This window comes from Cricetulus griseus, chromosome 7, assembly GCF_003668045.3.
Source record: "Cricetulus griseus strain 17A/GY chromosome 7, alternate assembly CriGri-PICRH-1.0, whole genome shotgun sequence".
NCBI classification, from domain to species: Eukaryota; Metazoa; Chordata; class Mammalia; order Rodentia; family Cricetidae; genus Cricetulus; species Cricetulus griseus.
The window spans coordinates 103,449,331-103,463,889 of record NC_048600.1 but is presented as its reverse complement, the minus strand read 5'-3'; the positions used below and the strand labels follow the sequence as shown (position 1 = coordinate 103,463,889).

The window sequence follows — 14,559 nt, the reverse complement described above, 5'->3', positions numbered from 1 at the left end:
CCTAATGACTCTTGAGAGTTTTCCAGTAAAGGGGAAAAACAGCCTCAGCAGGAGGTAATTTAGCAGAAAAGATGACTTTGTCTCTTAGTACTTAGCCATTTTCTGCTTGACACTGGGGCAGCCATTTACTTGTGTTGAGGTCCACTTACATTTTCCCATTCTGCAGGAAAGGCTGACCTGCTTCTCTATAGAAAAGGGCTACAGAGATAGACTGCTAGAATGTTCTGACTAATTGGGAAATGTCACTGTTAGAATGACCACTGTTAGAATGAGTTCAGGGTCTCAGAGGACCAACCAAAAAAAGAGGATTTCTCTTTACCAAAGAGGAACATGGAAGCACATACCATAACAAGGAGTTGGATGGGTATGAGATAGTTAAAATGTGAAGATCTATGTGCTCTGGTAGAAAGTGTGTGGGTTTGTTTGTGTGTGTGTGTGTGTGTGTGTGTGTGTGTGTGTGTGTGTATGTGTGTGTGTGTGTGTGTGTGTGTGTGTGTGTGTGTGTGTGCATGAGTGTGTTTCCACTCACACATACATACTTCTATGTGCAAAGCTTAAAAAAAATTGAGGATAGCATAACAAACGTAAGACTGAAATCTGAAGGAGGAATTGGAAGTAATGGAGAAATTCTATTTGGGATGCATTAAGAGATGACTCAAGGCTACGCACAGGGACAAATGTCTTTAATCCCAGCAGAGCCAGAAGCAGGAGGATCTCTAAGTTTAAAGCTAGCCTGGTCTATAGAGTGATTCCAGGACAGCTGGGGCTACACAGAGAAACCCTGCTTTGAAAAAACAGGAGCAAAGCGGGTGGGGGTGGGGCAGGGAGGGTAGGGGTGGGTGGAGGGGGGGAGGTGGGTAAGGTGCTGAATAGGTAAAGGCACCAAGCCTGATAATAATAATCTAAGTTCAGGGATGGCATACATTTAAACCACAGGACTCACATTATGGAAAAAGAGAACTGACTTCTGCAAATTGTCCTTTTACCTCCACATGTGTGCCAACACACACACACACACACACACACACACACACACACACGAATATAATGAAAAGAAGATAGGAGAAGAGAGTAGATGCCTATGACATGTGTGTGTGTGGGGGGCTGGTGATAAGACATTAGGAGTATTGTTATTAAGTTAAAAGAAATTTCCTTCATGAAAAATAACAACCCTGTATGATGGAGATGAGGTTCCTTTTAAAGGCAAGGTCAGGAGACACAAGATGAAATTGTATTATCACCATACTGGATGGAGCTCCACAGTCCCTAGTAGCTAGAGCTGTGCTGCAGCTTGGCTAATGAGAAAACCCCATCATCTGCCAATGCCTCAGGGGCTGTCTCTTCCTTTTTGGCAAGCAGTATACAAAGAGAGCTCAAAGCAAAGACGGGACCTGGAAGGTCATCTGGGTCGTTTATTTTTCAAGCTCCCTTCCAGGCCTTTTCAGAAACAGACATGCAGGGGTTCAGTTTCACTGCAATAGAAGCAACGGACTTCATGCTTCACCCTGGAGTGGGTTCTTAAAGAAACCTAAAGACTTCTTCACACACAGGGGCTACCTTTGGCAATAAGGAAGAAAAGGAGCTGGGCCAAACACAGCCAAGCTGTGTCCTCTTATTTCTTCCTCAAGCATGAAAGGAGCAATTGTAAAACTCAGATGAAACCGGAAGTTAAGCTTCAGGACTCCCAGCATAAACATTTGGTCTGTTATTAAGTTCACTTTCAGGAGCTAGTCAAAGAAACACAATCCACCCATTGTTCCATGGATGTTTGTGTAGTTCAGTGGCTTAGTCTGTAGAGGATTCAAGTAGAAGTTAGGTTGTCTCCATTATGCCCTTTCTGATCTTTTTTTTTTTTTTTAAATGTCTCCTCAGCATCTATAAAGCCACTGTTAAAGTGTGCCTGGTGTATCTCAACAGCCTTGACCCCGAACCATTTCTATCTGTGCCTCTTCAGTCCATTATACTACAGGCCTTTATCTAAGTAGCTATTTGTTCACTCCTCAAAGTCCTCTAGTGACATTCAATGTCATTTGTCATGTCCCCACAGCTCACTTTACCTGTGGCCGCATCTCCTGTAGTTTTACCTAATCTGCTTCTGGTTCCAAGTACTGAAGACTATTTGTAGCTTCTCAAAAAATGCAAACTGGAGGGGTGGGGATGGATCACAGTGACACAGCACTTGCCTACAATGATCAAGGTTCTAGGTTTGATCTCCAGTAGAAAAAGAAAGGAAGGAAGGAAAGAAGGAGAGGGAAGGATGGAGGGGAGAGGCAGAGGAAGGGAGAGAGGGAGAGAGGGAGGGGAAGAGAGAGAGAGAGAGAGAGAGAGAGAGAGAGAGAGAGAGAGAGAGAGAGAGAGAGAGAGAGAAAGAGAGAGAGAGAGAAGGCTTAGGGAGATAGCTCAGTTGGTAAAGTGCCTACCACAAAAGCATGAGGACTTGAGTCAGACCTCTAGAACCTATGTAAAAACCCAAAAGGGAGAGGGGATGGAGGAAGGTGAGACCCCCCTGAAGCTCATTGGCCAGCCAGTCTAATTTATGAGTTTCAAGTTCAATGAGAGACACCATTTTGAAAAAATAAAGGTGGAGAATGGTTGAGAAATGGTTGAGAATTTCTGCATACATACACTGACAAGTACACATACAACACCACACATGCATATACTAAAACACTTGCAAATGTCTATTTTAACTTAGTGGCTAGAGTACCTTTTTGCTGATTACTGTCTATTCCAAGATGCAGCTGGACCAGTTGTCATCACCAGGATCACCCACTAACCTCATTTATGGTTTGATGGTTTCCTACTTCTGGATACACATGAGATTTACTTCCATCCTTCTACCACTACACTCTACCCTAACGGGCTAATGATAGGTCTGTCTCTGTGACTCACCTGGGAAACGCCTGAAGTGTCCTCCAACTCTATTCCTAAAAGCCTGTAACAATCCATCCCATCGTCCAGCATTCCCAAAGTAACAAACTCCTTCCACAGTCCTCCCCAAAACAGCACGGTCCGGTCAGTCACAGCAACATTCCACTTTCTGGTATCAACTTCTGTCTTAGTTAGGATTATTATTTTTGTGATAAGACACCAGGACCAAAAATAACTTGGAGAGGAAAGGGTTTATTTAGCTTACCCTTCAACATTACAGTCTGTCATGGAAAGGTGTTAGGACAGGAACTCAAACAAAGCAGCACCCTAGAGGCAGGAGTTGATGCAGAGGCCATAGAGGGGTGCTGCTTACTGGCTTGCCCCTTAAGTCTTACTCAGCCTGCTTTCTTATAGCACCCAGGACCACTACCTTGGCGGTGGCACCATCCACAGTAAATGGGGTCCTCCCCTATCAATTATCACTTAAGAAAATGCACCATAATCTTGCCACAGGCCATTCTGGTGGAGGCTTTTCAGCCATTGATGTTCCCCTCTCCCCAAAAGACTCTAGCTTGTGTCAGGTTGACCCAAAACTAACCAACACAATGAATGTAATAGGTAAATAAGAATGTTTGCAAACAAGTACACATGTGCCTTTGTTTTGCCTGATAAGACACGAGTCAATCATGTGCTGCCTGCTGTGTTCTCAGAAACACAGTGAATGTGAATGAGGACAAATGACAGTGGGATCAGACGTAAGTTGGTTAAAGACACTCAACACGCCTAGTGAACCACAAAGTGACTGTGTCCTGGGCTGGCTTAGAGTTGATATAAATGAGAACTCTTGTGTTGTTCCAGGCCAGCTGTTGCCAGCCAACCGAAATACACCGAGTCCCATTGACCCTGATGCCATCCAAGTCCCTGTGGGGTACGAACCAGACCCAGCAGACCTTGCCCTCTCCAGTATCCCGGGGCAGGAAATGTTTGACCCTCGCAAACGCAAGTTCTCTGAGGAAGAACTGAAGCCACAGCCCATGATTAAGAAAGCCCGCAAAGTCTTCATTCCAGATGATTTGAAGGTAAGTTGGAACTGGTAATCAGACTGTGGGGAGATGGAAAGCGGGAATAAGAGAGAGTAAAGGGGTGATTCCAGGAAGGCTACACACACTTGGAAAGGAAGGACCTGTGAGCTCTGATTGTGTTTGTTGGCATGTGACTTCTTGGCACAGGACGTCCTCTCTAGGAGTTTTCTGAAATATGCTTTCATGTCTTGATACTGATCAGAAAGAAGGAGAAGCAGTAAAAGGCTGGAGAGAGATTAAATCCCCAAAGGAAGCAAACTGGCTCCTCTTTACAAGGGATCCCATGAGCCCATGTTATCAAGCCCAAATCTTCCAAGGTTGCAAAGGAAAAAAAAAAAAAAAAAAAAAAAAAAAGGATGATTTGAGACTGGACCTCGGTTTTCTGAGACATACTCCTTTGTACATTGTTTGTTGATAGTGACTGCTACCATTTCCCTGAGTGCGTTGGGGACTAAACAAGTCTGAACTCTGCCCTCCATCTTGCTGACTCTGGGCGACCAGGATAGCATAGAATATTGTGGGCAGACATGGTGGATCTGCTGCTGTCATTTGTGTGCCATGTCAGGTTCTCTTCATCTTATCTCAGCAGTTAGTTGTGACTGGGTTTTCACAACTGTGTTGAAGGGGATGCACCATTCATCCAGGGAAACAGACCTGCCTGTTTATTCTGACACATTTGCCTTAGAAAGAGATGTTCCTGAAATTATGCCAGTTCAGAACTATTTACGATTAGCTGTTTCATAGGACTTTTTCTGCTCACACTTCTTTCCAATTATGAGAACATATAAATGATTATATGTATGCAAGGCATTAGGACCAAGTGTCATTAGCCCCTTTTGACATCCGATACCCATTGCCCAACCCTAAGTATGCTTGCTATGTAGAGACACTCCCTAGGGAAATGAGAGTTTGGGATATTGTGTGAACTGATAAAGGCCAGTCTTTTCAACTTTTTGTATCTAGAAAGAACACAGATGGCAGATATACACAGAAGATCCAAAGATGGTTGACATCCCCACATCTGAGAACTCCTTAATTGCTGTAGAATGCGCAAGTGTCAAGGCTGAAGGCCAGAGTTAGTGCTTTACAGTGGAGGATATGGAGAAGCAGAAAGGGGAACTGAGGTGAACTCCACTTTTAGAGTAAGACCAGTTCTGGAAAGGTCACGTTAGCATATTAGCCCAGACAAGGGGCCCTTGCATTACGAATCAAAAGCTGTCACCCGAAGAATTAAAACCAAGAAAGTTGACAGGAAAAATCCTAGAAAACCTAAACTTCTCAGGGCTCTGATGGTTAGACTTTAAGGGGCCATAGGATTAGGTCCAAGCTAAGTTAAGTAAGTACCTTCTTGCAGTTGGATGCATTCCAGGGTCATGAGTTCATAGTCATCTGTGTATTTTGGAGTTTTAGCCCTTCATCTAAACCAGGAAGCCTATTCATCTGGGGCTACTTCTTGAATGGAAGGTGGTTTGACAGGATACTACTGAGTAGTAGCTTGAACTTCTAGCCAGACCTTCACAGAGTCTCCAAGTTTGCATGTTTGAAGAGTGAGCCTACTTAATGGCCCGTGTACTCCTGGCAGCAAAGAGGCATTGAAAACCATCTGTGCTGGAATGATACGTATTGCTGCTGTCATGGCTAAGCCCGCCCTTTCCACATGATGGGTAGGAAACTGGCAGGAACCTTCTCCTTCAATGTGCCCTTAGGGGTTTTTTTCAATTGCAGGTGAAGCCACAAGACACAGATCGAGAGCTGCTGAGAAGCAGGAAGAAGAGCTGGGAGGTGTTCTCTCAGCAGAGAGGCCTGAGCTGGGGTGGGTGGGAGACAGGGTATGTGTGTGTGTCCCTATGCGCTGGATGACAAGCAAACCAATAGAGTTGGGTGGAGCCTACTAAGAATGGTTTTCCCCACAAGGGCTTGACTTCCTTCTCTGAGGTTGGCCTGTTGGGTTAGCATACATACTGAGGGAGAGTTAAATGATGACACACAGGGGCTTCCTAACTGATAACACATAGTCACATCTATTTCTTACTACTCTTAAGAGCCATTATTCACTTGACAGAAATCTTTCAGATAGGAAATGCCTAAAGTGAGCCAACCTCAACACAGTATTCAGTCTCTAGTCTGTAGACAAGAGGGGCGTGTAAGTCTGTTAGAAGTGGGAGGGATGAGTAGATCCTTGCTGTATGAAGGTAACCCGGTATCGAGATAGCATCAGCTCCTGGCAGGATGGAACAGGAGACACTGTGTCTATCATTCCTTCAAAGGTCCTGCCTCCCTGTCTCTGTTCAGAATGATGAAAGGAGGCAAGCTGATTTTTCTAGGCCAGAACATCCCTTCTTCCATAGTTCCCATCTTCCTCATCCTTTCTTAACAGCTCTGTTCTCTGCTTCCCTCCTGCTTAAGAGCTTTATTCTCCATTCCACACTTCTGCTAGCTCATCTGCACGTGTGGGCAGACGAGGCTGGAGCACCTTACATGTGGTAAGAGGTCTGAACGAAATCTGAGTTAAGTCTGAAAAGAACAGAGGAAGGGAAGTTGGTCCTTACACTCAGATCAGTTGGTGACTCTGTGGTACTTACAGACATGGTCATCATTGTCACAGAGTGCCAAATCCATTCTGCAACTTCCCAGAGGCTTGTTCTCATGGGCAGCCTCACCTCCTGCGCTCATGTTCCCTTGTGTGTAGGTTCTGATCTGTTCTGACTCAGCCCTTCATCGGAATGTTCTTGGAAACCATACTCCTGGGCATATTGACAAGTGTGGTAGGCTTCTTGATACTATACAGGGGGTGGGGTGGAGGATGACAACCAAGTGAGACAAGCAGCCTCCATCAAAGCTGGGTGCTTTGCTGTTGTAAAGGTACCGTTGGGTCCCCTCGCCTATGTGATGTCACTGGGTCTCAGGACCTCCCAGCCATTCTCCCTTTCTGCCCTTCCCACTAGCACAAACAACAAATTCTATCAACAGCCACGCATACCTGTCCACACTTGTTCATCTAGGTATTCCTCAAAGGGCTGCCTCCTCCCTAAGACAAATTCTCATGCCAGCTATTATGAAGATCACTTTTTCCTCTTGTGACACATTATGAAATATATAGAAGTCTAGAGACACTTTATGAACAAAGGGCAACCTTGTGACCAGCAGACAGGAAGTACCTTCACACACTTTCTATCTCACACACTGTCTTCACAAAAGGTACGTGTCTGCTGAGGATAATGGACAGGTGGGTGTAGGGGCAGACCACTGATCCTGGACTTCTTTTACAGCCTTGAGCCCCACCCATGTGAGTGACTTCCTCCAGTGCCAGCTGTCTCTTGGCATCCTGAGAGAGGGGAGGGAGTGGCCTCACCCATTTAGTCTAGGTGATGTGAACTAAATTGTCACCTTTGCTAAGACAGAAGTATTAGCTGTAGCAAGTTGTTGATACAAAAGGAATTAAAATATTCCTTCTGGCACTATCCCATCAATGAATTAAGAAGGTCCAAAAGATCCCCCAATTGTCCTGGGAGCTTTCCTTTTTTTTGGTAGAGAGAGCAATGAAGGAGGCAGATATGGGAATTCCAGATAAGGTAATTGAAGCCCAGTAAGCAGTGAAATGGGAAATTAGAATACATTATTTAAATGGTAGCCATTGGTAGGAATACATTGAGTAATGAGAGCTAATGCATTATTTTTTAATTTCTGTTTTCAATTACTGAAGTATATATGCCCCTTATGTGATGTTCTTATAGCTCAGTATATAAACTAAAAGGGTGGGAGATCCTCGTTTTATCTGTTCCCTTACTGGTTTGATCTCTCTGATAGAGGCACCTATACTGGCCACTATAAATCCATCTGGGCCTTGCACAATTAGTAAAGTATAATTTTAATCAAACTGTGATAAACATGCATGTTCTCTAGCAGATTGCTGTTGTTTCTCTCCACATCACAGTGTACCGCACACACACGTTTGCAGTCTCCCCCACCCCAGGTCTTTATTTTTCATAACTGTGGAGTATCCCATTGTGTGACTGTATGAAAATATAGTTATCAACTCTACTGTAGATGATTAGTTTCTCTCATTTTTCAGCTTTTACAAACAACTCTATAATAAAAAATTGCACTGGTGTCTGCATACACAGTGTATTCGTTAAGATAGATTTTAGAGAAACTTGTCATGATGGTGCTAAGGAGGCAATGGCAGGAGGATGAGGAGTTCATCGGGGCCAACCTTAGCTACATAGTGAGTTCAAGACCAGCCTGGGCTATGTAAGACTCTATCATAAGGGGGAGAGGGTAATTAGTAGGTTAAAAAACGAAAAATACATATGCATATTATCAAGAGAAACCACCATATTGCCTTACGGCAACAAGGTCCCAACTTAGAAAAGCCTGCATGTGTATTCATGAAAGAAAAAATAAATAAGTTTTTTAAGAAAAACTTTAAGCCAAGAAAGTGAAGAAATTTGGAATGGAATTTAGGGTGTGTGGTGAGCCTGCAGCTTTCAGCTGAGCTCTGAGCTCTGCTGTACTGGGCACACAGCTGCACTGGGCAAAGCCTGTCGTGACAGGTCGGTCCTTTCTCTCGGAAGGAAGCCGTGGCTGGCACACCGTTCCCTCAGACATGTAGAAGCTGTAAAGGAAGGAGACAGGAATTAAGAAACCCAGGCTGGTGTCCCAGCAAACCCCTGGCTGACACCCAGTTATGTGCGGCTGAAACCTAATATCTTGTTTCTCTTTCCCTCTGTAACTAATGAGCAGGATGACAAGTACTGGGCGAGGCGCAGAAAGAACAATATGGCGGCCAAGCGCTCCCGTGACGCCCGGCGGCTGAAGGAGAACCAGATTGCAATCCGGGCCTCGTTCCTGGAGAAGGAGAACTCGGCCCTCCGCCAGGAGGTGGCTGATTTAAGGAAGGAGCTGGGCAAATGCAAGAACATACTTGCCAAGTACGAGGCCAGGCACGGGCCCCTGTAGGATGGCATTTTTGTGGGCTGGCTTTTGACTAGATGGACAGCTTGTTTCCTGTCTGGTAGCACCACACCCAAACCAACCTTTCCGACAGCAGCACTTTACCAGAGGCATAAACGCAACTGACTCTCATTTCGGTGTGCATCCGTGTGTATGTGTGTGCGTGTACACGTGCTTGGGGTCCTGCGTGCGGTCAGCGGTGTGCCTGTGTGCGTGCCTGTGTGTTCCTTCCCACATGCCATTGAAAAGGTAGTCCTCCTGTTGTCTTTTAGTTCCGAACAAGAAAGGTGCCATGTTTTTATTAGACTCTGGAGACCCCTGTGGGGTTTCCTCCCCTCCCTTCTCCACTCCTGCCCCTTTCCCGCCTGGCTTCATGTTCCAGCAAACTTACTTTCCCGGGTCCGCGTGGCTTCAGGAAGCAGGGCCCTGGGAAAGCAGTGGATCTCAGTTATCTAGAACATAAGCTCTTGTTTCTGTTTCAACCATGAGTTACCACGCTAAAAAAGGTGCAGAACCTACCCTAGCACTACGCAGCAGCTGAATTCCTTCATAGGTTGCCCCTTCCCTCCCACCCGCCCCCCTCTTTCTCTCTCCCACCCTTTCTCGTTTTTTTCCTTTCAGTTTTGGTGATAATTGTCTTCAAATTTAAAGTGCTGTTTAGATTTAGTAGATCCTGTATTTACTTACTGCTACCTTACTAAGTTTCCTTTTTAATCCTACTGACCCCAGATAAGTAAGTACCATTATAGAACACAGAGTGTGTTTTGCACTGTCTGTACCTAAAGCAATAATCCTAGTGTACGCTAGAGCATGCTGCCTGAGTATTACTAGTGGAAGTAGGAAATTTTCCCTACCTAGGAATTTCACTGTCTTTTAAAAATCAAAATTAAAGTAATGCATTTGCGCATGACCAGAATATTCTCAGGACAGGGAAGCAGAGGGCGATGGGAAGCCTAAGAATGAGGGGTTGACTTAGAGGGTATGGAAGCCAAAAACTAATGCATCTTGGAGAAGCCTTTGCCATGGATGTGCTTTGTTTTTGCTGTCTCCCTTCTCCCACACCCAGCCCATTTCTGCTTTTCTAGTTAACTTTTTCCATTTCCCTCTTGATATTCAAAATGATTGAATTACTTAAGATTCAGTTCACCCACTTTTTTTTTTTGGTAACATATATATTTTTGGGGAGGATATTTTGCTGTTTTTAGAACTCAGTTAATTAAGTTAAAAAGTTGATGTTTTTGTAAAGCCCCTTCCCCCCTGTGGTGTCCTCTTTGAATGCCTCACAAATTAATGATTCTGGAGCCTCTGTTTCTTACCCTCTCTGTTTGCTTTTGAACATATGTGCGCCTATCAAGTGGACTTCTGAAAAATGAATGTAAAAGACACTGGTGTATCTCAGAAGGGGATGGTGTTGTCACAAACTGTGGTTTATCCAATCAATTTAAATGTTTACTATAGACCAAAAGGAGAGATTATTAAATTGTTTAATGTTTATACAGAGTAATTATAGGAAGTTCTTTTTTTGTACAGTATTTTTCAGATATAAATACTGACAATGTATTTTGGAAGACATATATTATATATAGAAAAGAGAAAAAAGGAAAACTATTCCATGTTTTAAAATTATATAGCAAAGATATATATTCACCAATGCTGTTCAGAGGAGTGCTTGGGGGTTTTTGAAGTCTTTAATATTTTAAACCTATTACTGACACATCAGCATGTTTTCTGCTTAAAATTAAAATTTTATGACAATATTGAGGCTTGCTGTGACGAATCCTGCTCCAATGCTTTCTTGTTTCTTATTAGGTCTCAGAAGGAAGTCAGTTAACGTCACCCAAAAGCACAAAATGGGTTTTAGTCAAATATTTATTGGATGATACAGTGTTTTTTAGGAAAAGCATCTGCCACATAAATGTTCACTTCAAAATTCTGAGTTTCTGGATTGGAGTGTTGTTGCCAGAGCCCTACATGGTGTTGTTCTCTTTTGGCCTGTGCATCTCATGCAGTGTAAGATTGACCTCGGTGCTATGTGTATGGCTTATAATTTGATAGATGTTTTGACTATAAAGATGGCTGTTCTTTTGTTTCACTGAGTTGCATAATGTCAAGAGAGTCTGCTGTTTCTTCAAAGGCACATTTCGTGCTTGATTAAAATCCCCTCTCATCCGTGGATGTTTTCCAGTTTCCTGCCTCCACAGTATCTGAAGTCTCTGCAGATCTGGTGATGCCCTTTCCATTTATCAGCCACCCTTCTGTCTAGTGTCTAGTGTCATTCTAGAAAATGAGACCTTTAGCATCTCTTCCCAGGTACCTGTTTTGTTCCAAGCCATAGATAATGGTGGGAGATGAGAGAGTATGAGACTTGCAATACATTTCCCAGGTAAACTATTAATAAAAAAAATACTTTGACAATCTCACATAGAACTGAATAAGAGATGATTTGGTAATAGCCATGAGATGACAAAGCATTGGTCTTTTTTGATGATAAAGAGGCTAATTGCAGAACTGTTCAATGACAGTATTCATTAGAGCAAAGATGAGTATATTTCAACTTAAGTAGAGAAATGTTGAAGTGTTGTGATGTGGACCATCCAGATTCAGGAACTATTAAGTGGTAACTGGCAGAAAAGCATACCTGATCTTTCTTGGAATTGTTTGTACCAAATGAACATTACAAATGTTTTCTGCAGAAGAGATAAAAAGATCATAATACGACTTATTCTTTTGTATGCCAGGAAAGGTTTTAGAAACCTACCTCATTCAAAACAAAACAAAACAAAACAAAACAAAACACCACCACTTTGGAGTCTCCACAGGTGCCTTATATGTAGGTCATTGTCACCCCTCCTTCCCCAGGCTGACTTCTGTCTGTCCATGGACATTAACTAGATGAGGCAATGCTGTTCAGTGTCCCAAAAAGCTAGGACCCGGGGTCAGATGATTACAGCAGATCACAGCCATTAGGAAATCCTGTTTTCAGCTGTCACTGTTTCAACCTAGGCATCTTTCAGTGATTATTTGGCCATTAAAATATGCATCCAAACTGTAGCATGTCTGTCATTTAGACATAATTTGGAATGAGCAGTAAAGGACTTCCTCATTGGGCCATGTCATCTCATTTTTCAACTATTATCAAAGAAAGTAAAACAACAACAACAACAACAAAACCAACCAAAAATGAATCAGTGTGTCTCTCTGCTCATGCTACCTTGAGAGGATAGGAAGGCTATAAATGATCAGCTAGGACTCTAGAGGAAGTGGCATTTTGGACCATTCACAAGTCACAGCAGGCATGGTGGGCTAGGCCTTGGTCTCTAAATGTAACAGGCCTCTAAGGAACCATCCCTCAAAGCACAAGGACCCTGTGTCTGAAAACATCATGATGGAATCAGTCACCGGGTGAATGGGAAGCTAGGTTAGAGAACCCAGAGGTTCCTTCTAACTGATTATCTTAGTGTGGGAACTTACATTAATTCTAAATATACCTTCAAAAAGTCCACAGCCTTGTTTTTGGAAGAGCTGGGAGGCAAGGTTGTAGATGGCAATTTCCCTCCCACCCAAGGGTGAAGCAACTGATATTGTGCAAGTTGGACTCTGATGTTTCTAAGAGTTCACCTGTTTCTGTCCTTGTTCCTTTGAGGAAAAACTCAAACTTTGTCAGAGTTAAATATGAGTCCCCAGGCAATGGCAACTGGACTGTATGTGGCCTATCTCCATAGGCCAATATTTAACTTTGAGGTGGGTCCCCTATTGGTGACTGAGCTGAGGTGTGATGCCCTCTCTGTGGTAGATGCCTTCAGCTTTGGTTCTGAAGTTGCTTGTTTCCTGCTGAGGGCTCCTGAGTACATCCCTCTGGTGAAGCCAAATTCAACTCCAGGTGTTTGGTAAAATCAGGGCCATTAAGAAATGGACAAAACATAGGTGTCAACGGATTGGAATTTTAGTAACTACAGCCAATGCATTTTGCCAAAAATGTACGCAAGGCAATGTGTGTTTGTGTATGGATATTTAAGTGGAGACATAAAATCTGTAAAAAAATTTTAGCACCTTGCCAGACAACAATTAGCTATTATTCTTTTGGCAACACCACACAGACTGCATCTGTTAAACAGGTTCAAGTTAGCTGGAGGTTAGTGTAGTTGTACACCATGATGTTGGTGGTATTTATGCTGTCAAGTCCAAAACTTTATTTGTTCTTCTAAATGTTTAATAAACTGACTTTTTTCCTTTTTTCATGTATTTTTTTTATGCGTGTGAACAGCGGCTACCAATTGTTACCATAACCGATAGATCATTTGCAGATATTTGCATAGATGATAATTGTACTATAGATAATTAGTAATGAGGTATCATTTATGGATAACTTATGTACCAAATACTACACTGTACACATGGAATATTTGAATCCCAAAGTAACCAGTGAAACAACAATTGTCCCAGAAGAGGAAATGACAATATAGGCAAGTTAAGAAATTTATATAAGTATGTGGAGAGATGGCTCAGTAGTTAAGAGCTATGGGTTGCTTTTCCAGAGGACCCAGGTTCAATTTCCTGCACCCACATGGCAGCTCACAACCACTGATAACTCCAGTTCCAGGAAACCTTCTGGCCTTTGTGGGTGCAGACATTTACACAGGCAAAACTTACCGGTACACATAAAGTAAAAATTTTAAAATAAAAATAAAGCATCCTCAAAGTGACAAACATAGAAGCTACAGAAATGATTACTAATCTGTTGACTAGGAACCATATAGAAGGAGATCACAAAAGGTAATCTGGGTCTGTGCTCTTGTTGGGTAAACAAAATTACATGGGGATATATTTTAGGGGCACAGATTAGGCAATTATGAAGCTGGTTTGAGTTGGGGCCCAGAAACCTGAATATTTTAATGCTCCCAGCTAATTGCCACACATAATCAAGCACAGCTGACCCTCCATATCTGAAGGGAATTGGTTCAGGACCCTTCAACAGTGACCAAAATCTGCGATGCTCAAGTCCTTTATATAATATGGTACAGTGTTTGCATGTAGCCTTTATGTCTTTCAATGAATGCTGTAAAGCACCTCTGAGATACCTATTCCTACTACAGTGTAAATGTTATACAAGAAGATGTATTGATAGGGAATGATGAAGAGGGAAAAAGTCTGTGCATGTGCAGTGTAGACACACCCATCCCAGACCCAACTACACAGCATGTAAGAGCAACATCCAGCTTGGGCCTTTATCACATACTTTCTCAGATCAGTTTTCAGGACAGAAAAATATATATAAAGGTAGCAGAAACTCCTTAACCTTTGCCTGTGTACAGCTGTTTCTTTGGACATTCCAAATGATAGATAAGAACCTCTAGAATGAACCCTATCTGGCCTTTGGAAATCAAATGAGTAGCAGAAGGGGCATAAGGAAACAAAGAACCCAGTTAGCCATTTTGTCCCTCAGGCTAGATTCACTTGTAAGGTTTCTTTCTTAAGTGTATTAGAGAGCCGGGAGTGGATTAATGGTCCGGCCATATCCAGGTATCTATTATGATCCATATATCTGTAGTGTCCATCACAGGCTCATGGTTTGAATGTTTGGTCACCAGCTGGTAAAGCTATGCTTGGAGGTTTCAAAACCTCTGGGAGCTGGGACCTATAGGGACAATGTAAG

The 14,559-nt window shown here is 43.0% G+C and overlaps 1 protein-coding gene across 1 annotated transcript in view; it reads left to right on the top strand.

Annotated features, from left to right (window-relative positions):
• Positions 1-9,167, top strand: part of Hlf (HLF transcription factor, PAR bZIP family member) — a 51,320-nt gene extending 42,153 nt beyond the window's left edge. The window contains exons 3-4 of the mRNA XM_027426271.2: positions 3,730-3,950; positions 8,697-9,167. Of these exons, the coding sequence (XP_027282072.1) occupies positions 3,730-3,950; positions 8,697-8,912 (437 nt within the window). The 3' untranslated portion in view covers positions 8,913-9,167. The remainder of the gene's footprint in view (positions 1-3,729; positions 3,951-8,696) is intronic.
• Positions 9,168-14,559: the final 5,392 nt, after the last annotated feature.